Source organism: Sorex fumeus, unplaced genomic scaffold (genome assembly GCF_029834395.1).
Source record: "Sorex fumeus unplaced genomic scaffold, SorFum_2.1 ptg000047l, whole genome shotgun sequence".
Classification (NCBI taxonomy): Eukaryota; Metazoa; Chordata; class Mammalia; order Eulipotyphla; family Soricidae; genus Sorex; species Sorex fumeus.
This window is the reverse complement of record NW_026606104.1, coordinates 56758310-56779597: the sequence shown is the minus strand read 5'-3', so window position 1 is coordinate 56779597 and position 21288 is coordinate 56758310. Positions and strand designations below refer to the sequence as shown.

General features: G+C 40.0%; 1 protein-coding gene across 4 annotated transcripts in view; it reads left to right on the top strand.

The window, feature by feature from the left end:
• Window positions 1-21288, top strand: part of FOXJ3 (forkhead box J3) — a 133316-nt gene that overhangs the window by 47741 nt on the left and 64287 nt on the right. For all 4 annotated transcript variants that reach the window (XM_056123079.1, XM_056123082.1, XM_056123080.1 and 1 more), the window contains exons 3-4: window positions 12459-12783; window positions 20643-20717. In XM_056123079.1, the coding sequence (XP_055979054.1) occupies window positions 12459-12783; window positions 20643-20717 (400 nt within the window). The remainder of the gene's footprint in view (window positions 1-12458; window positions 12784-20642; window positions 20718-21288) is intronic.

Below are 21288 nucleotides of genomic sequence, written 5' to 3'. Positions count from 1 at the left end.
TTTGGGGGGCAGGGTCTGGGTAAGTTTGGGCCACACCTGGTAGTACTGAGGGCTTGTTCCTGGCTCTGTACTCAGGGATCACTCCTGGCAGGCTTAGGGGACCGTATGGGGTGCCAGGGATCGAACATGGGTCATCTGGTGCAAGATGAGCGCCTATCTGCTGTACTATCTCCAGCCCCATTAACCTAGTTGTTTACATTCAACTTCATTGTTATTACTGTTTAGTATACATAAGGTACTACAGTAATATATTCTGTATAATCAGACTTTTCTCATCTGTCAAGACTGTTATGAGGTAGAAGCCATGCCTGTTGTTTGAATAGTTAGTGGAATCATTAACTAGATTTAAAGTACGGCACTTTAGGATACAGCTACCAGCTTTCAATGCTTAGGGACCAGATAGAATAAGGGAGAAGCTGAAGAGAATTATTAATGCCTTTGGTAGAATTAAAGTTAATACATATGAGGAAAAGTTACTACCTGAATGATGCTATTAGTATCTTGAGTTCAGGAGAGGAATCCAGTGAGTTTGAGGCCAGACATATGAGGAAAGGGTGCTGACTAGTCTCCTTTACATGGATTATGGTGACCTGGGTCTACAGGTGTTGAAAAAATGGTAACTGGGGAAGGACCTACTGCTGGAGAAATAAAGACGCTTTTGCATGGTTAATGTTCTTTACTGAAACCAAGGGATACATTTCTTTAAGACTCACTAATGACTGTCATAGTGGTTAGCACATAGACACATTGTTGCAGAAAATGCTCTTGGTCAGCATAATTATTATGCATAGTCTATTTTTTTTTGCTTTTTGGGTCACACCCGGTGATGCACAGGGGTTACCCCTTGCTCTGTGCTCAGGAATTACTCCTGGCAGTGCTCAGGGGACCATATGGGATGCTGGGAATTGAACCCGGGTTGGCCGCGTGCGAGGCAAATGCCCTACCCGCTGTGCTATTGCTCCAGCCCCAGTCAGCATAATTTAGATCTTAGCATCTTATTTCTTTAGGGTGTAGTAGCACTGGTGAGACTCTTTGAAACCCTTATAACACATTGACTTCGAGTGGCCAGACACCAGTTTTCTCTTCCTTAACAGCAGTTCATGTTGCTACTTCAGAGGCTGTTGGTATGTTTTCAACCATGATAAGCTTTTAAATTGTAAGACTCTTAAATTATAGGCCATAGGCAGAATATGTTCCCTTAGCAAATGTGTTTGTTTTTTTCACTTTGCAATGAAACACAACCACATTGTGTGTATATTTTTTCTTTGCATGACCCTCAGTTGGAATATGGTTTGCTTCCTAGAGTTCATAAATGTCAGTTTGATTAATTCATTTGTCACTTTAATGAAAGTGTCATCAGTTTTTCAACTGTGAATGTCAGTCTTTAATGTTATCTTTATTAATTTCCTTCCTGTGTGAGAGGACTCCCAAGGCCCTCTAAGCCTGTGGGGTGTCTCCTGATGCTGCTCGGTCAACCAGGCTGGACATTTTAATGCCAGGGCCAAGGATATAGAGCTGCTAAATTCTAAATTCCCTGTACTTGGACCTGCAGCAAGGGCCCAGAGTCAGTCCACCTATACACCCCCTTGATGGAAACTCTAAGCCAGCAGCATACATGCGTGAGAAGCAGGTATATTGGTTTTATTCTTTTGCTAAGAGAAATCAGAAAGCGTATGCAGAACCATGCCGAGCATGCTTTGGCCAGTGCCAAAGGCAGTGCTGGGAACTGTGGCAGGTGGGCTTAGCTCTGGCTACACAGTGCCTTGAAAAAAGAAACCTGGGACAGACAGTCACAATAGATTTACCAAATAGAAACCTGCATACATCTATATATGATCTGTCTTTTCTCTGCTTTCACATTCTTAGTGTGTGATTTTTTTTTTCTTGAAGGTCATCTATGATCCAAAATGACTCCTAGAGCAATAGGCCACATTCAAACATCAGAAAGGGCAAAGGGTGCAATGCCACCAGAATAAGATTGGGATTATATTAAGGAAGGGTTTAAAAACAGGTATTTGGAGACTGGTTTCTTGCCATATTATCTGCTTTGGGTGCTGAGAGAGATGCAGTAATAGGAGTTACTTATAAATTAAAAAAAAATATTTTCCCTCTCCCTTATTGTGATTAGAACACTTAACAAGAATTTTCTTTGAGTTCTCAATTGTTCGATTTTTTTCCCATCACTTAAGATGAAGTGTCAACCAGGAATGGAATGGAAGCATTCAGGATTATCTAGATCACAACACCATTACTGCCATTATTTTTAATTCTTTTATTTTCCTTAATGTGTATTTTCCTTCCATTTAAGGAACCAACAGTATCTTGAGCCATCTTTCCTCTGTTGATACTATTAAACTTTCTGAGTAAGTCTGACCACGCCTTGAAAGTTAGGGAACTTGAAGAGGGAAGTCAAATTAGAAAGAATGCCCTTGATGGTATCAGTGGCACATTTTTTTTTATTTAATATGTCTTTTCCTTAACATGTACATTATTTACAATGAAAATCTATAGATTGATGTAGTCCCACTAATATTTTGTGTAATTTATTTCTAGGATTTCAGTTGTTATCTTGTTCTCTTATTCTTGTGTCCATTTTAATTCTAATTCCATACAGTTTGATAGCACTGTAGCTCTATCCTCCTATTGCTCATTGATTTGCTTGAGTGGGCCCAGTAACGTCTCTATTATGAGACTTGTTGTTACTGTTGTTGTTACTGTGTTTGGCATATCAAATACGTCACGAGGAGCTTGCCACGCTTTGCCATGCGGGTGAGATACTCTCGGTAGCTTACCGGGCTCTCCGAGAGGGGCGGAAGAATCGAACCTGGGTCAGCCATGCAGGCTGCATGCAAGGCAAACGCCCTACCACTGTGCTATCGCTCCTTGATCTCACTTTATAATACATATTTTTTTCTTTTTGGAGGGAGGGCCTAGGTCATACCCAGCAGTGCCCTGGAGACTGCCTTGTAGGTGATCGAACCAGGTCTGACTGTGCACAAGTGAAGCACTTTACACCTGTACTATCTCTCAGATCCCTGTAGTATAGTTTTGAGCCAGGTAGTGCAATGCCTCCTTTTTCCTTTTTTCCTTTGGGATTGCTGCAGCTCTTCAAAGACTTTCATAATTTGTATAAGCCTTGATTGGGTGGTAGAGATTAGGGATGGGTTTGGACTACCCCTGACTGGGTTCAGGGACTATTTCTGGCTCTGGATTTAGGAGTGAACCCTGGCAGTGCTCAGGGAACCAAATATGTTGCCAGGAATTTGGCCTAGGGTTACTGTCATGCAAGGCAAGTGCCTTCCTGTACTATCTCTTTGGCCTAATATTTAGGTTTTATTATTACTGATCTCTTTCCTTAGAAATGCCATTAGAAATTGATTGGAACTATGTTAAACTCTGTTTCTTTTGGTGGAACAGATATTTTGACTTAATTCTCCCCTTCCGTGTATATGCAGTATCTTTCTATGTGTTAATGCCTTTTCCCGTGTCTTTCACACTGACTTTATACAGGTGTTTTATTTGATCTGTTTAAGTATTTCTGGACAGCGCTGTGAATCGGTTTCTTTTTTTTTTTTTTTTTTTTTTTTGCTTTTTGGGTCACACCCGGCGATGCTCAGGGGTTAACTCCTGGCTCATGCACTCAGGAATTGCTCCTGGCTGTGCTCGGGGGACCATATGGGATGCTGGGAATCGAACCAGGGTCGGCCATGTTGGCTGCGTGCAAGGCAAACGCCCTATCCGCTGTGCTGTTGTTCCAGCCCCTGTGAATCGGTTTCTTAATTTCTTATTATTTGCATTTGGGAATGAAACAAAATTTTGTCTACTGATTTTTGTACCATTTAGCTGTACTCATTGTTCATAATAGGTTTTTAATGGCGTTTTTAGAGTTTAAAAAATACATATTTAAATCATATTTAAATATGATTATATCTGCGAATAGTATTTTCACTTTTTGGGTTGTTGGACGCCATTTAATTGCCATTGGTTGAATGGTTTTCTGGGCTTAGTGCACATCCATCCAATACCGGGGGAGCGTGCTGTTCCTTCACCTTTCCTGCTGACTTGGGTCTTTCTGCTTGCCCACACCAGGTACCGTGTGCAGAAGAACCACAGTCCAAAACCCGAGTGTGCACAGTCAGAAGATTATAGTCTCCCACTTTCTTCTTCAGCTGTCATGGCTTTTCACTTTTCTGATCTTGATTCCTTTTCTTTCTTAATTGTTCCAGCTATGATCACTCATACTACATGGAAGTCAGGATAGTGGTCAGTCTTGTCTTGTTTCTGATTTTAAAGAAAACACATTGGTTTTCACCAGAATAAAACATTAGCGATATTATATTTATAGTATTTGACTTTTATTAGATTTTGGTAAAGGTAAAAAGGTAAAGGCCCTCCCGTTGTTCGTCGATTTGCTCGAGCGGGCCCAGTAACGTCTCCATTGGAGACTTTGTTGTTACTGTGTCTGGCATATCCAATACGTCACGGGGAGCTTGCCAGGCTCTGCCGTGCGGGCGAGATACTCTCGGTAGCTTGCCGGGCTCTCCGAGAGGGGCAGAGGAATCAAACTCGGGTCGGCCATATTGGCTGCATGCAAGGCAATTGCCCTACCGCTGTGCTATCGCTCCAGCCCTGCTATCGCTCCAACCCTAGATTTTGATAGAACAGACATTTTGAATTTTGTATATTCCTATTTTATTGTTTTTATCATTTATGATTGCGGATTTTGTTAAATGCTTGCTGAGCATCTGTTGATGGGATCATAGGGGTTTTTATCTTTCCTCTTAATTTAGTGTGTTACACTGTTTGAATTGTATATGTTAAATTATTTATGGGCAGAATAGAACTTTGGTCATGATATGTAGAGTATTTTTTAGTGCATTATTGAAATCAGTCATTTGGTTGAGATTGATTTCCTAGTACTTTTTTGTGGAGGAGGGGGGACGGATTGGGTTGGCCATACCTCTTGGTTCTCAGTGGCCTATTCCTTGTTCTGCGCTCAGAAGTCACCCTTGTCAGTACTTAGGGGACCATATGTAATGTTGGAAATTTGAGCTATGGTCCTATAGTGGCTTACTGCAAGTGCCTAATTCCTGTACCATATCTTTTATCCCTTATTTTCGAATATTTGGGTGAGTTTTTTATTTGGGGTGGGGCAGTGTTGGGGGACACCTCTGCTACTACTTAGGGTTTATTTCTGATGGCCGTGGGGGACCAAATGGTGCCTGGTATCTAACCCGGATTAGCTTTGTGCAAGGCAAATGTCTCCTCACTGCTGTACTATCGCTCCAGCCCCATGAATCAGAATTTTTATGTGTTCATGGAGTTATTTGGTATGTATGTAGTTTTTGAGGTGAGTTTTTTTTTGTGATCTTGCCGAATTTTGCAACAGATTAAGTGTTGCCCTCATAAAATGTATTCAGAAATGTTCATATTTTTTCCTAACTTTTTTAAATAGTAAAATTCAATCAGTAGCAAAGATCTGATTTAGGACTTTTGTTTTGGGGATGTTTTTTCAGTTACAGTTTCAGTTTCCATACTTGTTATTAGCTGATTTAGGTTTCCAGTTTCATACTTCGGTGTAGGCAAATTGTATTTACCTAAAAGTGTATTCATTTCTTCTAGCTCACTGAATTTGTTGGCATGTAGTTTTTCATAGTGGTCTCTTAAATTTTTGGTATTTAAAAAAGTTTTTTTGGGGGGTGTCTTCCAAGTATTGCTTAGGAGCACCTGGTAATACTTGGCAATCTGGGCTTACTGTGCTGTCAGTGTTGTGGAATTTGGAGGTGTCGCATGGCTATGTACTCCAGGAGCTCCAGGATCTGTGGAACTGGGACGATTATCAGCTTGCCCCTCCCTGCCCCCCCAAGAAAACCCCAGTTTTCGCCCGAAGAGAGGTGTTCCCATGAGTATCATCGGCTTAGTGTCTCTTCGGAGATTAGTCATGAGGCTGTGAAGCTGGGCCGTTTACATGGCAGAGTCTGTGGGATGTGGGTGCGGCTGCCAGGACTTCAGCAGCGTGGGGACTTGACCTGCTCCCCTCTCCAGGGTTTTCACTCCAAGACCAGTGTACCTGTGAGTTTCATTGACTTGGTGTCTCTTCCGATATTAGTTCTGAAGCTGCGAAGCTGGGCTGTTTACATGGGAGAAACTGGGGGATGTGTCTAATGTTTAAGATCTTTAGACATAGGTTCTCTGCTGCTTTCTCTCACAAGTGAGTAACATATTTTTGTTTTTGTACCCATCTTCACATTTTTCTCTGCTATTCCAGTTGAACTGTCTCTGTTCCTGTGTTGCATTGCTGCTGTCTTGTCACTAAGTGTTGAGTCATCTTTTTCCACCACTGTGCGAAGGACTTTGATCATGTAATTATCTTTCTGTACACCCTATTGAATCCTCTCTTTAACCTCTTCCTTCTAGCTTTTAAATATGTTATAGTTTCATTTGTTTGTGGAACACCCATGCCTTTATTGGATAGTCACTATTTCAATAATTTATTATTCACCATTTATTGATCCTTCTCTGACTATATTCTGACTCATTGCGGATATATAAAAACACAAGAACGTTTCTTTTGCTCATGGCCTTATGGAAGAAAGGTAGATAAATATAATTGTTTTTCATTTGTGTCTCCCAAATGTTGCTCAGAAAGCCAGTGGGCCACTACTGGCAATACTTGGCAAACAGGACTGGCATTTCAGTTCTAGTATCTAAGGATGTGGTGGTATTTAGTCCTTTTGGTGCTAGGGAGCACCAGAACTACCCTAGTGGTGCTGGGAACTCTCGGGTACACCTGGCAATTCTCAGGCGCGTCTAAGGATATACCTGGAGGCCATACATTGCTGGGTTTTGAACTCGGGTGTCTGTAAGCCATGTACTTACTTTTCTTAACTCCCTAATTTTCTCTGAGTCTGTGATAGAGGTAACTAGTTCAGCTTAGGACATGGTAGCTGGGAAGAGTCGTTTGGCTTTTTGGAAGGAGAGATACTTGGTTTGACGCTTGAAGACAACAGAAGCCAGATAGACAGTAGAAAGGGAAAGACTTTATAGAAAGGAATAGCAAGCACCCTACCCACTATATTCTCTCTCTAATCCTTAGAAAGGCACATTTTTACTCCTTATCCAAAAACTTATTTTTCAGATGAAGTGTCCCTGATACAGTGTTAGGTAGCATCTGTAATGTTAGTATATGGTCTCTGTTTTTAGTGTGGAGTCGGAATGGAGGAAGACAGGGCTGGAAGAAAGCTTTGGCATGTGATGTAGTTACACATACATGCAGCTTGATAATGCCAAGATGAGGTTATAATTGCTACAAGAATTATTGATTAATAAAAGCTAAAGTAGTTGGAAATGAGGTTAGATTTAGTATAATTGGGGAAAGGGAACCATTGAAAGTTTTGGATCACAATGACCTAAGTGAGTCTGACAGATTTCTTTTGGCACGTAGACTTGGACATGAGTTGCTTAGCAGGCAGGAGTAGTGAGAAATCTGTCTGGGAGGTCAACACGGAAGGTTTTGGAATGAGGTGAGGTAATGAGGGCCTGACATTTCTTAACCAGATTTCCATAACCAGATTCCTCAGAGACTCCCATGCTGTTTGTATTACCACCATCTGTTCTCTTATACAAGTTGACTTCTGTCATCACCATTCCACAAAGAGATTTCTTTCCAAGGCTAACGATGATATGGCCAAATCTGATGGTCATTTTGTGTGTGTGTTCTCAGTACTTAGTGGCAGATCACTAGAATCACAACAGCTGAGTAAGCACTAGCAGGGAAGGTACATTTTACTTCACTTCCAGGAATATATAAATTTTAATAAATTACAAAATTCCCATTTTTTCCAAGTTTAAGTTGAAGACAGTTTATGAATATACATCAGATCTGCTTGTAAAAGCGATGTACAACAATGGAATGCATATTCATGATGTCACATTTTCTTTTCAGCTTGTATAGATCTGAAACGTGTGTGTGTGTGTGTGTGTGTGTGTGTGTGTGTGTGTGTGTGTTGGGGGGGGGGATATGTAAAGGGGAATTGTGCCACGCCCGGCCATGCTCAGGGCTTATTCCTCACTCTGTGCTCAGGGATCACTCCTGGTGGGATTTGGGTGACCATATGCAGTGCCAGGGATTGAACCTGTGTTGGTGGCATATGTGGCAAGTTTTTTACCTGCTGTAGTATATTTCCAGCCCCTAGATCTTAGGTTTCTGTAAGTTTTAACTGAAGTTGTTCCTTTTCTACCTTTCAAGGCTGCATTCAGTCCACATTGTCCTTTCCTTTTTGTAAGCTTACATATACAGAACTCATTCTTGAATGATCTAACTCAGCTCTTTCTTGTGTTTGATTCCCCCCCCCCACCCCCCCTTTCATTTGGTGGGTATGGTGAGGATTTGGACCATACCTGTTGAGGCTCTTCTTGGTTCTCTGTTCAAGAATGACTTTGGCTGTACTTGGACTATATGTAGTGCCAGGGATTTGAACCAGGGCTATGACCATTGCAGTTATCTGCAAGATGAGAAATCTCTTCAACTCTGTATTTGATTTTCATAATTTGGTTCTTAGAAGACAGGAATTTTATCATGGTGTGTGTGTGTTTTGTTTGTGTGTGTGTATGCATACATACATTGTGTAAAATCTCACTCTGATAGAGCATTGTGTGTTTTGTTTGTGTGTGTGTATGCATACATACATTGTGTAAATCTCACTCTGTTTATGTGTGATTATAAAGTCTTAAAATAAGTAGCTTACAGTATGTTTATATATTATTGAAACTCATTAAGTCTACGTTAGTACCACTGGTGGTAGTAAACAAGTTACAGATAGTTTTCAGGAACAGTTATACTCCATTTTGGAACATGTTTTTATATTAGCTTTTAAGATGGTATGTGACTGATTATTTACAAAATAAAACTACTCAGACTAAATTGAAAATGGCAATCTAGTATAATAAGTAATGTTTATAGGATAATATGTGGATAACAGAAGCAACTGTTATCATTACCACTGATAACTAACATTTATTGAATATTACCACCAACAGCTAACTCTTATTGAATATTTACTACCACAAATATATGATGCTCTGGTTGGTCATATATAAGGAGACCACCTACCTCCTGTGCTATTTTTCTGACAATGGGTTATCTTGATTTTATATCGATTTTATACATGAGGGATGTATGATAGAAAAACTAGTGGATTGAGCCTCTGGAAATGTGGCTTCGGACTTTAGTTTTGCTGTCCTACTGATGAGAATTTGGGCGAGTTTAACATTAATGAACTTTATGGGTTTTTTTTTTTGTTGTTGTTGGATTGATTGGATTAGTCTAGTCTCTAGAATATGTTACCTACTCTTTTAACATCCAGTGATAACTAAATTATCTTGTCTCCTTACTCCCAAAATTCTTAGAACTTATTTTATGCTAGGAACAGAAATATTTGACTGAGATTATAAAGAATAGATGGTAGATATTATTACCATCCTGCAATGCTTCTAAAGGTATTGTATAGAGGAATTTAAAGTTCGGGTTTCAGGAATGTATAAAATAGAGGGAACTTGAGAAAATGAGAGAGTGAAACCATGGGTCAAGATTCTCATAAATGACTGCTGATTTATAATTGTTATTGATGAATCTGATCTTTTAAATAGTACTTTAGTAGTTTACCAAGATATTCCTAGAGTTATAGTCTTCTTTTAATTGAATGTTTCTTTAATGTATGTTTTTCCATTTGACTCTTACAGTAATATTTTAACTGTAGATACTATTACTGTTTGTTACTTTTTTTTTCTTTTCTTTTGGGTCACACCGGGCGATTCACAGGGGTTTCTCCTGGCTCCTGGCTCAGGGAACCATATGTGATGCTGGGAATCGAACTTGGGTTGGCCATGTGCAAGGCAAACGCCCTACCCGCTGTGCTATCACTCCAGCCCCCTGTTACTTATTTTTTTAAAGTAAAATAGTTTTGTTTAAAGAAACATATATGAGGTGAGAGAATGAGCTTTCCAGGTGGGTAAAGTTGATAATTCACATCTCAGATTGGGATGTAGGTGAATCTCCAAGGTAGAGAATGCTTCTCTGCTATTGTTTTTGTTTCTGTTATTTAGTAACAGGTGAGAAACTGGGGTTTAGATATATTGATACACATTTTCTAGTCCTTCAGCTGGTAGGATCAGTACTAGACCTCTGGTTCGCCTGACTCCAGAGTTTCTGCCTTTATCCGTTCTCTATTGCCTCCCAGAAGCGCAATCCTAAACACGTACTGTAGATTTCTTTTTGGGGAGTGGGGGATGTGGGCACACCTGCAGTTGCTCAGTGGCTACTCTTTGCTCGGTACTTGGGACTTACTCCTGGTGGAACTCTGAGGATCAAGCATTACCAGGAATTGAACCTTTGTTTCTCTCTTTCTATCTTCAGTTCTTAAGAGAAGCTCCCCTTCTGTAGAATATTAATCTGGCAGATCTTTTTTTCTTTCTTTGATGATAGACTGAAAAATTTTTTTGATAAATGTATTACAGAATTCAGATCACTAGATGTTTGGTAAGCCCGTCTGTATGTGCTCATGGGCGCCTCTCCCCCCTTTTATAGCATGTATTTCTCTTTTTTAATTTCAGTTTTTTAATTGAATCACCATGATTAGGTTTCAGTCATACTGTGTTCCAACACCCATCCCTCCACAGAGTAATTTCCCAGCACCAGTGTCCCCACCCCCCCATTCCCCACCCCAGCCTGCTTCTGTTAACAGGCACCTCTCTCTCTCTCTTTCTCTCTCATTTTAGGCATTTCTCTCTCTCATTTAGACATTATTTGCAATACAGATGGTGAAAGGTTATCATGTATATCCCTTTACCTGCTTTCAACACTTAGTTCTTGTCCATAGTGATCATTTCCAACTATTGTCATAATGGACCCTCCTCTATCTTAACTACCCTCTGTCTCCCCACACATACTTGTGGTAATTTCCAACCATTGACCAGGCCTCCTGGCCCCACTTTTCCCAGGTCTTGAAGAAGATCAGTTTCATACTATTTTTTTTTCAATATCCCACTAATGAATGTAGTCATTCTATATCAGTCTCTCTCCTTCTAACTCATTTCACTCAGCATGATACTCTCCATGTCTATCCATTTATAGGCAAATTTCATGACCAGTTTTCCTAACAGCTGTGTAGTATTTCATTGTATAGATGTACCATAGTTTCTTGATCCAGTCCTCTGTTGTCAGTCACTCAGGTTGTTTCCAGATTTTGGCTATTAAGGATTCAGGTCTGATGTTGAGGTCTTTAATCCATTTTGATCTGACTTTTGTACATGGAGTTAGATGGAGGTCAGAGTTCAGTTTTGTGCATGTAGCTGCCCAATTTTCCCAGTACCATTTGTTAGAGGCTTTCCTTCCTTCACTTTATATTTCTTGCGCCCTTATCAAAGATTAAGGATATATTTGAGGGTCTGTGCCAGAATATTAACTATTCCATTGGTCTGCAGATCTTTTATTGTTGTTATTATTTGCTTTTTGGGCCACACTTGGTGATGCTCAGAGGGTACTCCTGACTCTGCACTTGGGACTTACTCCTGGCGGTGCTCAGGGGATCATATGGGATGCTGGGGATTGAGCCCAGGTCAGCCGTGTGCAAGGCAGACGCCCTACCCACTGTGCTATTGCTCCAGCCCCTCTGCTGGTCTTTTAATGCTTCTTTTCATTTGTGGAATTTATGCTATAATAGTCTATATTCCTAGATCTTTATTTTTCTTGAGCTTGGTCCTCAAATTAGTATTATTTAAATAAAATAATAAGATGGAGGTTGTTAAGGTAGAGGATGGTCCATTATGAAAATAGTTGGACAAGAACTGAGTGTTGAAAGCAGGTAAAGGGATAGATGTGATAACTGCCTGCTGCTGCCTTTTCTCTGGTTCATGTGTCCTTGAGATTGTATTCCTCAGTTCCCCAAGGTGGTTGAGTCCACCCTGTTTATACCTTCCTTACCTCCCTTCTGATCAGCTATGTTCTTTTCTCTGTCTTTGTTTATTCTATTTTTGGTATTCTTTTGTTTGTGTAATGCCCTTAAAATTTGTGTAAAATGCCATATGTATAATTTCAAGTTTTTAAGGCTATTTTTGGCATTGGTGAAGAGCTGGACTACAGATTTAGTTTTTTATGCTGTGATCTTGTTCATTTGGAGTAAAAGACTTTTCCAGCAAGATATCAGAACAACTGTGTCTTTGTGTTTTGTATCTTAAACACTCAAAATCCAAATTGGTGTTTTGGAAAGGAAAAAAAAATTTAGAGTGAAAATATTGATTCCTTGAATATTTTGCTTGGTCATTAACTTACTCAAATATTTTTCTCCAAATTAACTCAGGCTTTACCTCACTTTGAAACTCCTAGATTTGTGAATATTGGCTATTTTGAGAAGCAGGGGTTCTTTCTTTTGATACTTACTAAGGAGTCTATTTACCTTCAGGATGACATCTGAACTGGAGAGCAGCTTAACATCTATGGACTGGTTACCACAGCTCACCATGAGAGCAGCCATCCAAAAATCGGATGCTTCACAAAATGCACACGGAACAGGAATTTCTAAGAAGAATGCACTCCTTGACCCAAATACAACCCTGGACCAGGAAGAAGTCCAACAGCACAAAGATGGGAAACCTCCATACAGTTATGCCAGCCTCATTACATTTGCAATTAATAGCTCGCCTAAAAAGAAAATGACTCTAAGTGAGATCTACCAGTGGATTTGTGATAACTTCCCATATTATAGAGAGGCTGGCAGTGGTTGGAAGGTAAGTATTTCATTTGGTTTATTACTTTTATGCAGTAGTCATTAACAGTATCGACTTTCATTGAAAATAAAGCATTATGTAGAGGCCTGTTCAGTTAAAGATGTAATTCTAGTTATTAATCATTCTTGTAGGGCGTCAGAAAAAGGAAATTAAAACATTTAAATTTAAGTGACTAGCTTAAATTTTGGCAGAATATTATTTTGGTAGAACTTTCTTATAGGAATGTTAAAGCATAAATTAAGGGCAGAAATAATGTAACATTCATTGGAAAATTATACCCAGAGTTCAGGTAGTGAAAGGTGGAGTAATATGGTATTGCAATTTCTCATGTTTATTATATCATTCAATTTTTTTGACTTTCAATTTTGAAAAAAATTTACATTGTTTTTTATATAGAGTACAAAGGAAGAGCACACAACTGTTTCCTTTATCTACATATCATTTTATGCACCTTAGTATAGTTACCAAAACTAAGAAATTAACATTGGTACAGTAGTTTTGACAAAGCAAAGCTATGAAATAGGAAGTAACTGTAGCCTTTATTCAAATTTTACTAATTTTTCAGCTAATGTCCTTTGATGTTCCGGTACCCAATCTAGGATGCCACACTGTATTTACTTGGCATAACTTCCTAGGCTTCTTAAGTCTGTAACAGTTACTTAGTTTTATCTTTTTTGGGGGGAAGAAAATAAAGGGCACAACTGGTGGTACTCAGGGATCATTCTTGGTGAGCTTTGGGGGATTATATGGGATGCTGGGAATTGAACCCAAGGTGGTCGTATGCAAAACAAGTGCTCTACCCGTGGTCCTACCTTTTGGACCCAATCTTGTCTTTTTTAACGTAGACATTTGTTGAGTGCTTGTCAGGTATTTGATAAACTCTTTGTATGTGACTGATTCTTTCTCATGAGGCATTATTGTAAGGCAAATGAGACAGAGGATACATCATATTAGGGGGTATACAATATCAGTATCTTTTTACTAGTAATATTTTATTCTTTGTTTAAGGTGATGGTTGTCAAGATTCTCCACTATAAAATTATTGAACTTAGAAAATTAGAAAATGTTTTTGGCAAATACTTTGAGAACATATTAAGTACCCTGTTTCTTTATCATTTAGTTTTTTTTATTCATTGGTGTACCAAAATTGCAGCTTAAACAATTTTTAAGTGGTAGTTTTCTTTTTTCTTTAGTTTTTGAGCTTCATGTACTCAGGGCTTGCTTCTGGCTCTTTGATTGGGGTCATTCTTGGTTATTCTCAGAGGACTACTAATGATGGTGGGAATTAAAACAGGGTCAGTTGCATGCAAGGTGAGAGCCCTAACTCAGTTTCTCCAAACTGTGGTGATTTTCTTTTGCCTTTTTTTTAAAATTTTATTTTTTAGTGAATCACCGTGAGGTAGTTACAGATTTACAAACTTTCGTGCTTGCATTTCAGTCATACAATGATCGAGTACCCATCCCTCCACCAGTGCCCATTTTCCACCACCAGTGGTCCCAGCATCCCTCCCACCACCCCCACCCCATCCCCTCCACCCCACTCTGCCTCTGTGGCAGGGCATTCCCTTTGCTCTCTCTCCTTTTGGGTGTTGTGGTTTGCAATAGAGGTATTAAGTGGCCATCATGTTTGGTCTATAGTCTACATTTACCCCGCATCTCCCATACTGAGCGGGCCCTCCTAGCACCCTTTACTTGGTGGTCCCTTCTCTATCTGAGCTGCCTTTTCCCCCAGCATGTGAGGCCAGCTCCTAAACTGTGGAGTTAATCCTCCTGGTACCTATCTCGATAGCACAGCGGTAGGGCATTTGCCTTGCACGCAGCCAACATGGCCGGCCCGAGTTCAATTCCTCCGCCCCTCTCGGAGAGCCTGGCAAGCTACCGAGAGTATCTCGCCCACACGGCAGAGCCTGGCAAGCTCCCCGTGATGTATTCGATATACCAATCACAGTAACAACAAAAGTCTCCAATGGAGACGTTACTGGGCCCGCTCGAGCAAATCGACGAACAACAGGAGGACAGCGACAGTGACCTATCTCTACTATTCTTGGGTGTTAGTCTCCCATTCTGTTACTTTATATTCCACAAATGAGTGCAATCTTTCTGTGTCCCTCTCTTTTTGACTCATTTCACTCATTTCACATGATACTCTTCATGTTAATCCACCTATATGAAAATTTCATGACTTCATCTTTCCTAACAGCTGCATAGTATTCCATTGTGTAGATGTACCAGAGTTTCTTTAACCAGTCATCTATTCTTGGGCACTCGGGGTTTTCCAGATTCTGGCTATTGTAAACAGTGCTGCAGTGTACGTGTAATTGCAGGTGTCATTTCTACTATATATTTTTTGCATCTCTGGGATATATTCCCAGAAGTGGTATTGCTGGGTCAAATGGGAGCTCAATTTCTAATTTTTTGAAAAGCGTCCATACTGTTTTCCAAAAGGACTGAACCAGTCGGCATTCCCACCAGCAGTGAAGGAGAGTCCCTTTCTCCCCACATCCGTGACAACACCGGTTGCTTTTGGATGTGGGCCAGTCTCTGTGGTGTGAGATGATATCTCGTTGTTTTGATCTGCATCTCCCTGATGAATAGTGATGAGCATTTTTTCATGTGCCTTTTGGTCATTCAGATTTCTTCTTCGAGAAAGTTTCTGTTCATTTTGCCTTATTTTTCTACATGTATTAGTTTAGATTCTACCATAAGGAAGTATTGGCTCTTCACCTTTTGTTCACTCATTTATTAGTAAGAGTGTATATTCATAAAAACTTTTTTTATTGTTCGTGCTATCATTTATCTCAAATTATTGTAGTTTTGGCCATTCGAAACTAGTACAGGTTGGTTTCTGTGCATACTAACATGGCTTCATTCTTTTGATGAGTTAGATTTTTCTTTTCTTTCTGGCACTGATGCTCCAGGTCTATCTGTCCTTTCTCTCTTGCAGTATTAGAGAACCAAACACTCTGGTTCTTCTTTCAGAAGCCCTAATACTTTAAGCTTTTTGATAGACTGTCAAATAGATACCTACTTAATTTGTTATACAACAAATAATTCAGCTTTCTTGGTTCTCTGACTGTATTCTTTTATATATGTGTGCTTTGTGGCATTAGTGTTTGTGTGTGCATGCCTGTGGAGAGATTTATAGGTTATATTGGCCATTAATGTTATTCTTATTTCTCTTAGGCTTCCCTTTCTCAACAGCCTTGTTATTTTTCACTAGACTAGGTTTATTAAAAATTTGTTGGGGCTGGAGCAATAGCACAGTGGGTAGGGCATTTGCCTTGTGTGCGGCCGACCCAGGCTCAATTCTCAGCATCTCTTATGGTCCCCTTAGCACCACCCGGAGTAATTCCTAAGTGCAGAGCCAGGAGTAAGTCCTGTGCATTGCCAGGTGTGACCCAAAAAGAAAAAAAAAATTTAAAAAGTTGTTGCTTTGTTGTGTTTGCCATTGATATGCCTTGTATTCTGCCAGATCATGAAGTATCTTAAGGGGAGGGAATTACCACGATTGGGTTTTTTATGCACTGCTTTCTCTCTTCTGTGCCCTAGCACAGTGCTGCTTTTGGTAAGCCTTAATAAATACTTGAATGAAACTCTAAATCCTTGTCATACCTTTTGCAACATAGCTTTTTTTTTTTCACCCTCTTATGCAACCTCATTTTTGGTGGGGGTGGGGGGTGGGCAGTTTCCTTCAGTTGCAGTTTCTAGCTTAGATAATACTCTGTTTAAGCTAATTGAGCCTTTTTTCATTGTTCGGATAGAGGCCATTATAGATTCTTTGAGTGTCGTGCTATACTCTGTAGGGCATGATGTAGGGCCTCTAGTGTAGGCCCTTTAGTGTAGGGCTTCTCTATTTATTGACTATGAAAAATACTTACAAACAAGTAAATATGATGTTATGTGAAATTCTTTATAGTAGTGGAATATAGAGTGCACTAAAAAGAAGAGTTGACTAATGGTATACTTCTATTGTATGCAGACCATCATAATACCCACTGTACATGTGACCTATTAAGAAGTGTTAAATGGGATCTGGAGAAACAGCACAGATTGTTGTCTTGCATACAGCCAACCTGGGTTAGACCCCTGGCGTTCCATATGTACCCCAGAGCCATGCCAGGGGTGATCCCTGAATACAGAGTCAGGATAAGCACTGGGTGCCACTGGCTGTGTCCCCAAAACAACCACATTTGGGGGCTGAAGAGATAGCAGTAGGTGGGACTCTTGCCTTGTATCTGGCTCACCCAGGTTTGATCCCTGGCACCCCATATGGTCCCCCAAGTCTGCCAGGAGAGATCCGTGCACACAGAGCCTGGAGTAAGGACAGAGCATGGTCAGGTGTGGCCCCAAAGCAAAAGTGTTAAGTGATCGGTGCAGTTAATAAGTGCTGTAGTTTCAAAATATAGTGGGAGTGTGATATGGCTGTAAAGTAAACAGAGACTAAGTATTAAGAGAATACAGGAAGGGAAGAAACATTAGACAACTATTGAAGTGGGAATTTTTCTATTTTGAGGATGGGTAAAATTTAATAAGCTGTTATTAATAGCACCCCAGGAGTTATTCCTGAGTACAAAGACAGTTAACCCCGGAGCAGTGCTGGGTATAACCCCAAAACATACAAATAAATAAAATACATTCTAGGGGCCAAGTTCAAAGATACAGCATTTGCCTTGTATGGGTGAGGTACTGGGTTTGATTCCTAGCCCATAATAGGTATTTAGTTCTACCTGAGTCCTATTGAGTGATCATAGCAACGTTTTCTAATCTGGGTGATTTCAGATTGCTTTACATTTCTGGAAAGAAAAGTGACACCAGCTTTAGGATCTTTCTTCCCTCCTCTCTTCAACCAATAAAAGTTACCTTCACAAGTTGTAAACACCTCTCATTTACAACTTGTAATGTACAATAGTATTTTCTTGGTTTACCTATTTTAGTTAGAATCTTCTGATTCGCAGTCAGAATCAGACTGGGCTGACTGGGCTGGAGCTATAGCACAGTGGTAGAGCGTTTGCCTTGCACGCAGCCAGCCCAGCCGAGCCGGATTCGATTCTTCTGCCCCTCTCAGAGAGCCCAGTAAGCTACCGAGAGTATCTTGCTCACACGGCAAAGCCTGGCAAGTTCCCCGTGATGTATTCAATACGCCAAACACAGTAACAACAAGTCTCAAAATGGAGATGTTACTGGGCCCGCACGAGCAAATCAATGAACAACCTTCTGCCAATCTTTTGGGAGTAGGTACCTATAAGTGGAATAGCTATATTAAACGGGAGCCACAGTCTTAGTTTTTTTTTTTTTTTTTTAGAAACCTCATATTGTTTTCATAGAGGCTAATTGAAGGTCATTGAAGGCCCCTTTTGTACATTACTGGAGAGTTATGCCTGTTTTTCTTAATACATTTTATAGCTTCTTGTCTAATTTCTAGGTCTTTGATCCGCTTGGAATTAATTTTTATGTATAATGTGAATATCTTTCTTTTCTTACAATAACTATCTTGTTTTCCCAGCATCATTTGTTAAAGAGGTTTTCCTTGTTCCTGCTCTCTACTTTTTTGATCATAGATTAATTATCCACATAGCTCAGAATTTATTATGGTATTTCAGTTGTGGGGCTGGAGCAATAGCATAGCGAGTAGGGCGTTTGCCTTGCAAGTGGCCAACATGGCCCACCCGAGTTCGATTCCTCCATCTCTGTCGGAGAGCTCGGCAAGCTACCGAGAGTATCTTGCCCGCATGGCAAAGCCTGGAAGCTACCTGTGACGTATCTGATATGCCAAACACAGTAACAGTTGTCACAATGGAGACGTTACTGGGCCCGCTCGAGCAAATCGATGAACAACGGAAGGACCGTGACAGTGACATTTCAGTTGTGATCCATTGTTCTGTTAGCCTAATTCTTACTCAGTATGCTGTTTTGATTTCTGTAGCTTTAAAGTTAGAGAATGTAATGCCTCCTGACTACTTTTTTTCTCAGGATGGTTTGGGGTTATATGCTTCTATATAAATTTTAGTATGGTTCAGTCTAATTCCTTAAGAATGTCATTGGCATTATGATGGGAATTACATTAAATCTGTGTAGTAGTTTGGGCTGGAGCAATAGCACAGCGGGTAGGGCGTTTGCCTTGCACGTGGCCGACCTGGCCAACCCAAGCTTGATTCCTCTGCCCCTTCAGAGAGCCTCACAAGCTACCAAGAGTATCTCACCCGCATGGCAAATCCTGGCAAGCTACCCTTGATGTATTCGATATGTCAAACACAGTAATAACAAGTCTCACAATGTTACTGGGCCCGCTCGAGCAAATCGATGAACAACGGGAGGACAATGACAGTGACAGTGACTTTGGGTGTAATAGACATGTTGGTAATGATAATTCAATTATCATTTATTATGATAATTTATGAACATGGAAAATTTTTTCATTACCCGGTGTCATCTTCTATTTCTTTCATTAAATGGCTTTCAGTTTTCATGGTGTGGATCTTTCACATGGTCTTTAGGTATTTCATGATTGGGATGCTATTTTAAATAGAGCAGTCTCTTTGATCTCTACCTTTTCTAGTTTATTGTTTGCATATAGAAATGCAACAGATTTTTTTTTTCGGTATTGATATTTGTAGGGAGCTACTTTGCTGTATTGACTTTTGTCCTGAAATTTAAGGATTGATTTCTGTCTTTAGGCTTGAGGTAGGATACCTAAACCTCTTCTCCATAAGAGTGGCGTAGACTACCCAGGGAAGACTGGAACAAAGCTTTTCTAAGGAGGAGTATGAAACCTTGTCTAGAACACAGGCAGAGAGCGCTACTACTAATGGACTGAGGGTAGAAATAAAATCCCTTTATCTCTTAAACAGTTATGGAAATAATCTTGACCCAAGATCTCATGCCAAGGTTTGTCAGTCTTGTTTATTCTTTTGAAGAAACAGCTCCAGGTTTCATTGACTTTTTATAGAGTGTGTAGTGTTTTGTGTGTATGTGGGGTTTTGGCTTCTTTCTGTTTTGTTTTTGGGTTACACCTGGCAGTGCTGAGCCTTCATTCCTGGCTCTGTGCCTAGGGATCATTCTTGGCAGATTCACCATGGGTTAGATGTGCATAACGCAAACACTTTATTTGCTGTACTATTTCTCTGGCCCTTGTAATGTTTTATACTGATTACTATATCATTAATTTTTGCTTTAATTTTTATATTTTTCTTTCTTCTACTCACGTTAGAATTTATTTCTTCTTTTTATAGTTTCTCAGACTGTGTTGGTCATTGATTGGAGTTTTTCTTCTTTCCTGGTATGAGCTAATACTGCTATGAGCTTTAGTATTACTTTGGTACTTAGTACTACTTTGGCTGTATCTCATAAGTTCTGATAGTTTGTATCTTCATTCTGTAGTTCATTCTCATTTGTTTTTGAGGAGTCTTGCTTATTTCTTTGATTTCCACTTTGAATCAATAGTTACTGAGCAGTTGGGTTGTTCAGTTTCCAGGTGTTTGGGTTTTCCTCTACTTTTTATGAATTTCTACCTTCATGGCATTGTGGTCTGAGAAGATACTTGGTAGGATTTCTGTTTTGAAACTATGACTACTTGGATTGTGCCTTAGCATACTTCTATCCTGGAGAATGTTCCATGTGCACTAGAGAAGAATGTGTATTCAGCAATTTGAGGACGGAGATTCTTGCATCTGCCGATTAATGCCATTTTTTGCATTTAGAGTTTTTCAGTTACAGTTCTTGTTTCTTCACTATTGTTCTGTCTGGTTGATTAATCCAGTGACGAGAGTGAGTACTGATGTCTCCCACTGTTTTGTTGTCATCACTGTAGCTTTCTCAGTCTGATAGCAGTTGCTTTATAAACTTTTTTCTTTTAATTCCAGAATTCCATACGACATAATCTGTCACTGAACAAGTGTTTCCTTAAAGTGCCTCGATCTAAGGATGACCCTGGAAAGGTAGGATTAATTTTGTGAAGATAAAATAGTTGTATTCATTTTATCTGTTGCTATGTTTGAATCTGAACCATGTTTTGTTGTTGGTTTTGTTTTGTTGGAATAAAGCAAGATAGTTTTAGGGAAATTTATTTAGAAAGATGTGAGGGGAGAGAGGGAGGGAGAAGAACACGTTCAAGGAAGAACACAGGCTTCTCCAGAGTGGAAATAAGCAAGCAGAGAACCATAGACACAAGCAAGTGAGATACATATTCAAGGGAGAACATGGGCTTGAAGAGTAAGCCCAAGCCTTTTTCTTTTTCTTTTTGGGTCACAGCCGGCGATGCACAGGGGTTACTCCTGGCTCATGTACTCAGGAATCACTCCTGGCAGTGCTCGGGGGACCATAGAGGATGCTGGGAATCGAACCTGGGTCAGCCGCGAGCAAGGCAAATGCCCTACCCGCTGTGCTATCCCTCCAGCCCCCTGAGCCATTTTTTATGTGAAGAATTGGAATGCTAAGAACTTGTTTATTGTCTGTGAAATTCTATGAAATAGCTAGTTTTCTTTTACCTCATCAACTCTACCTCTCCCG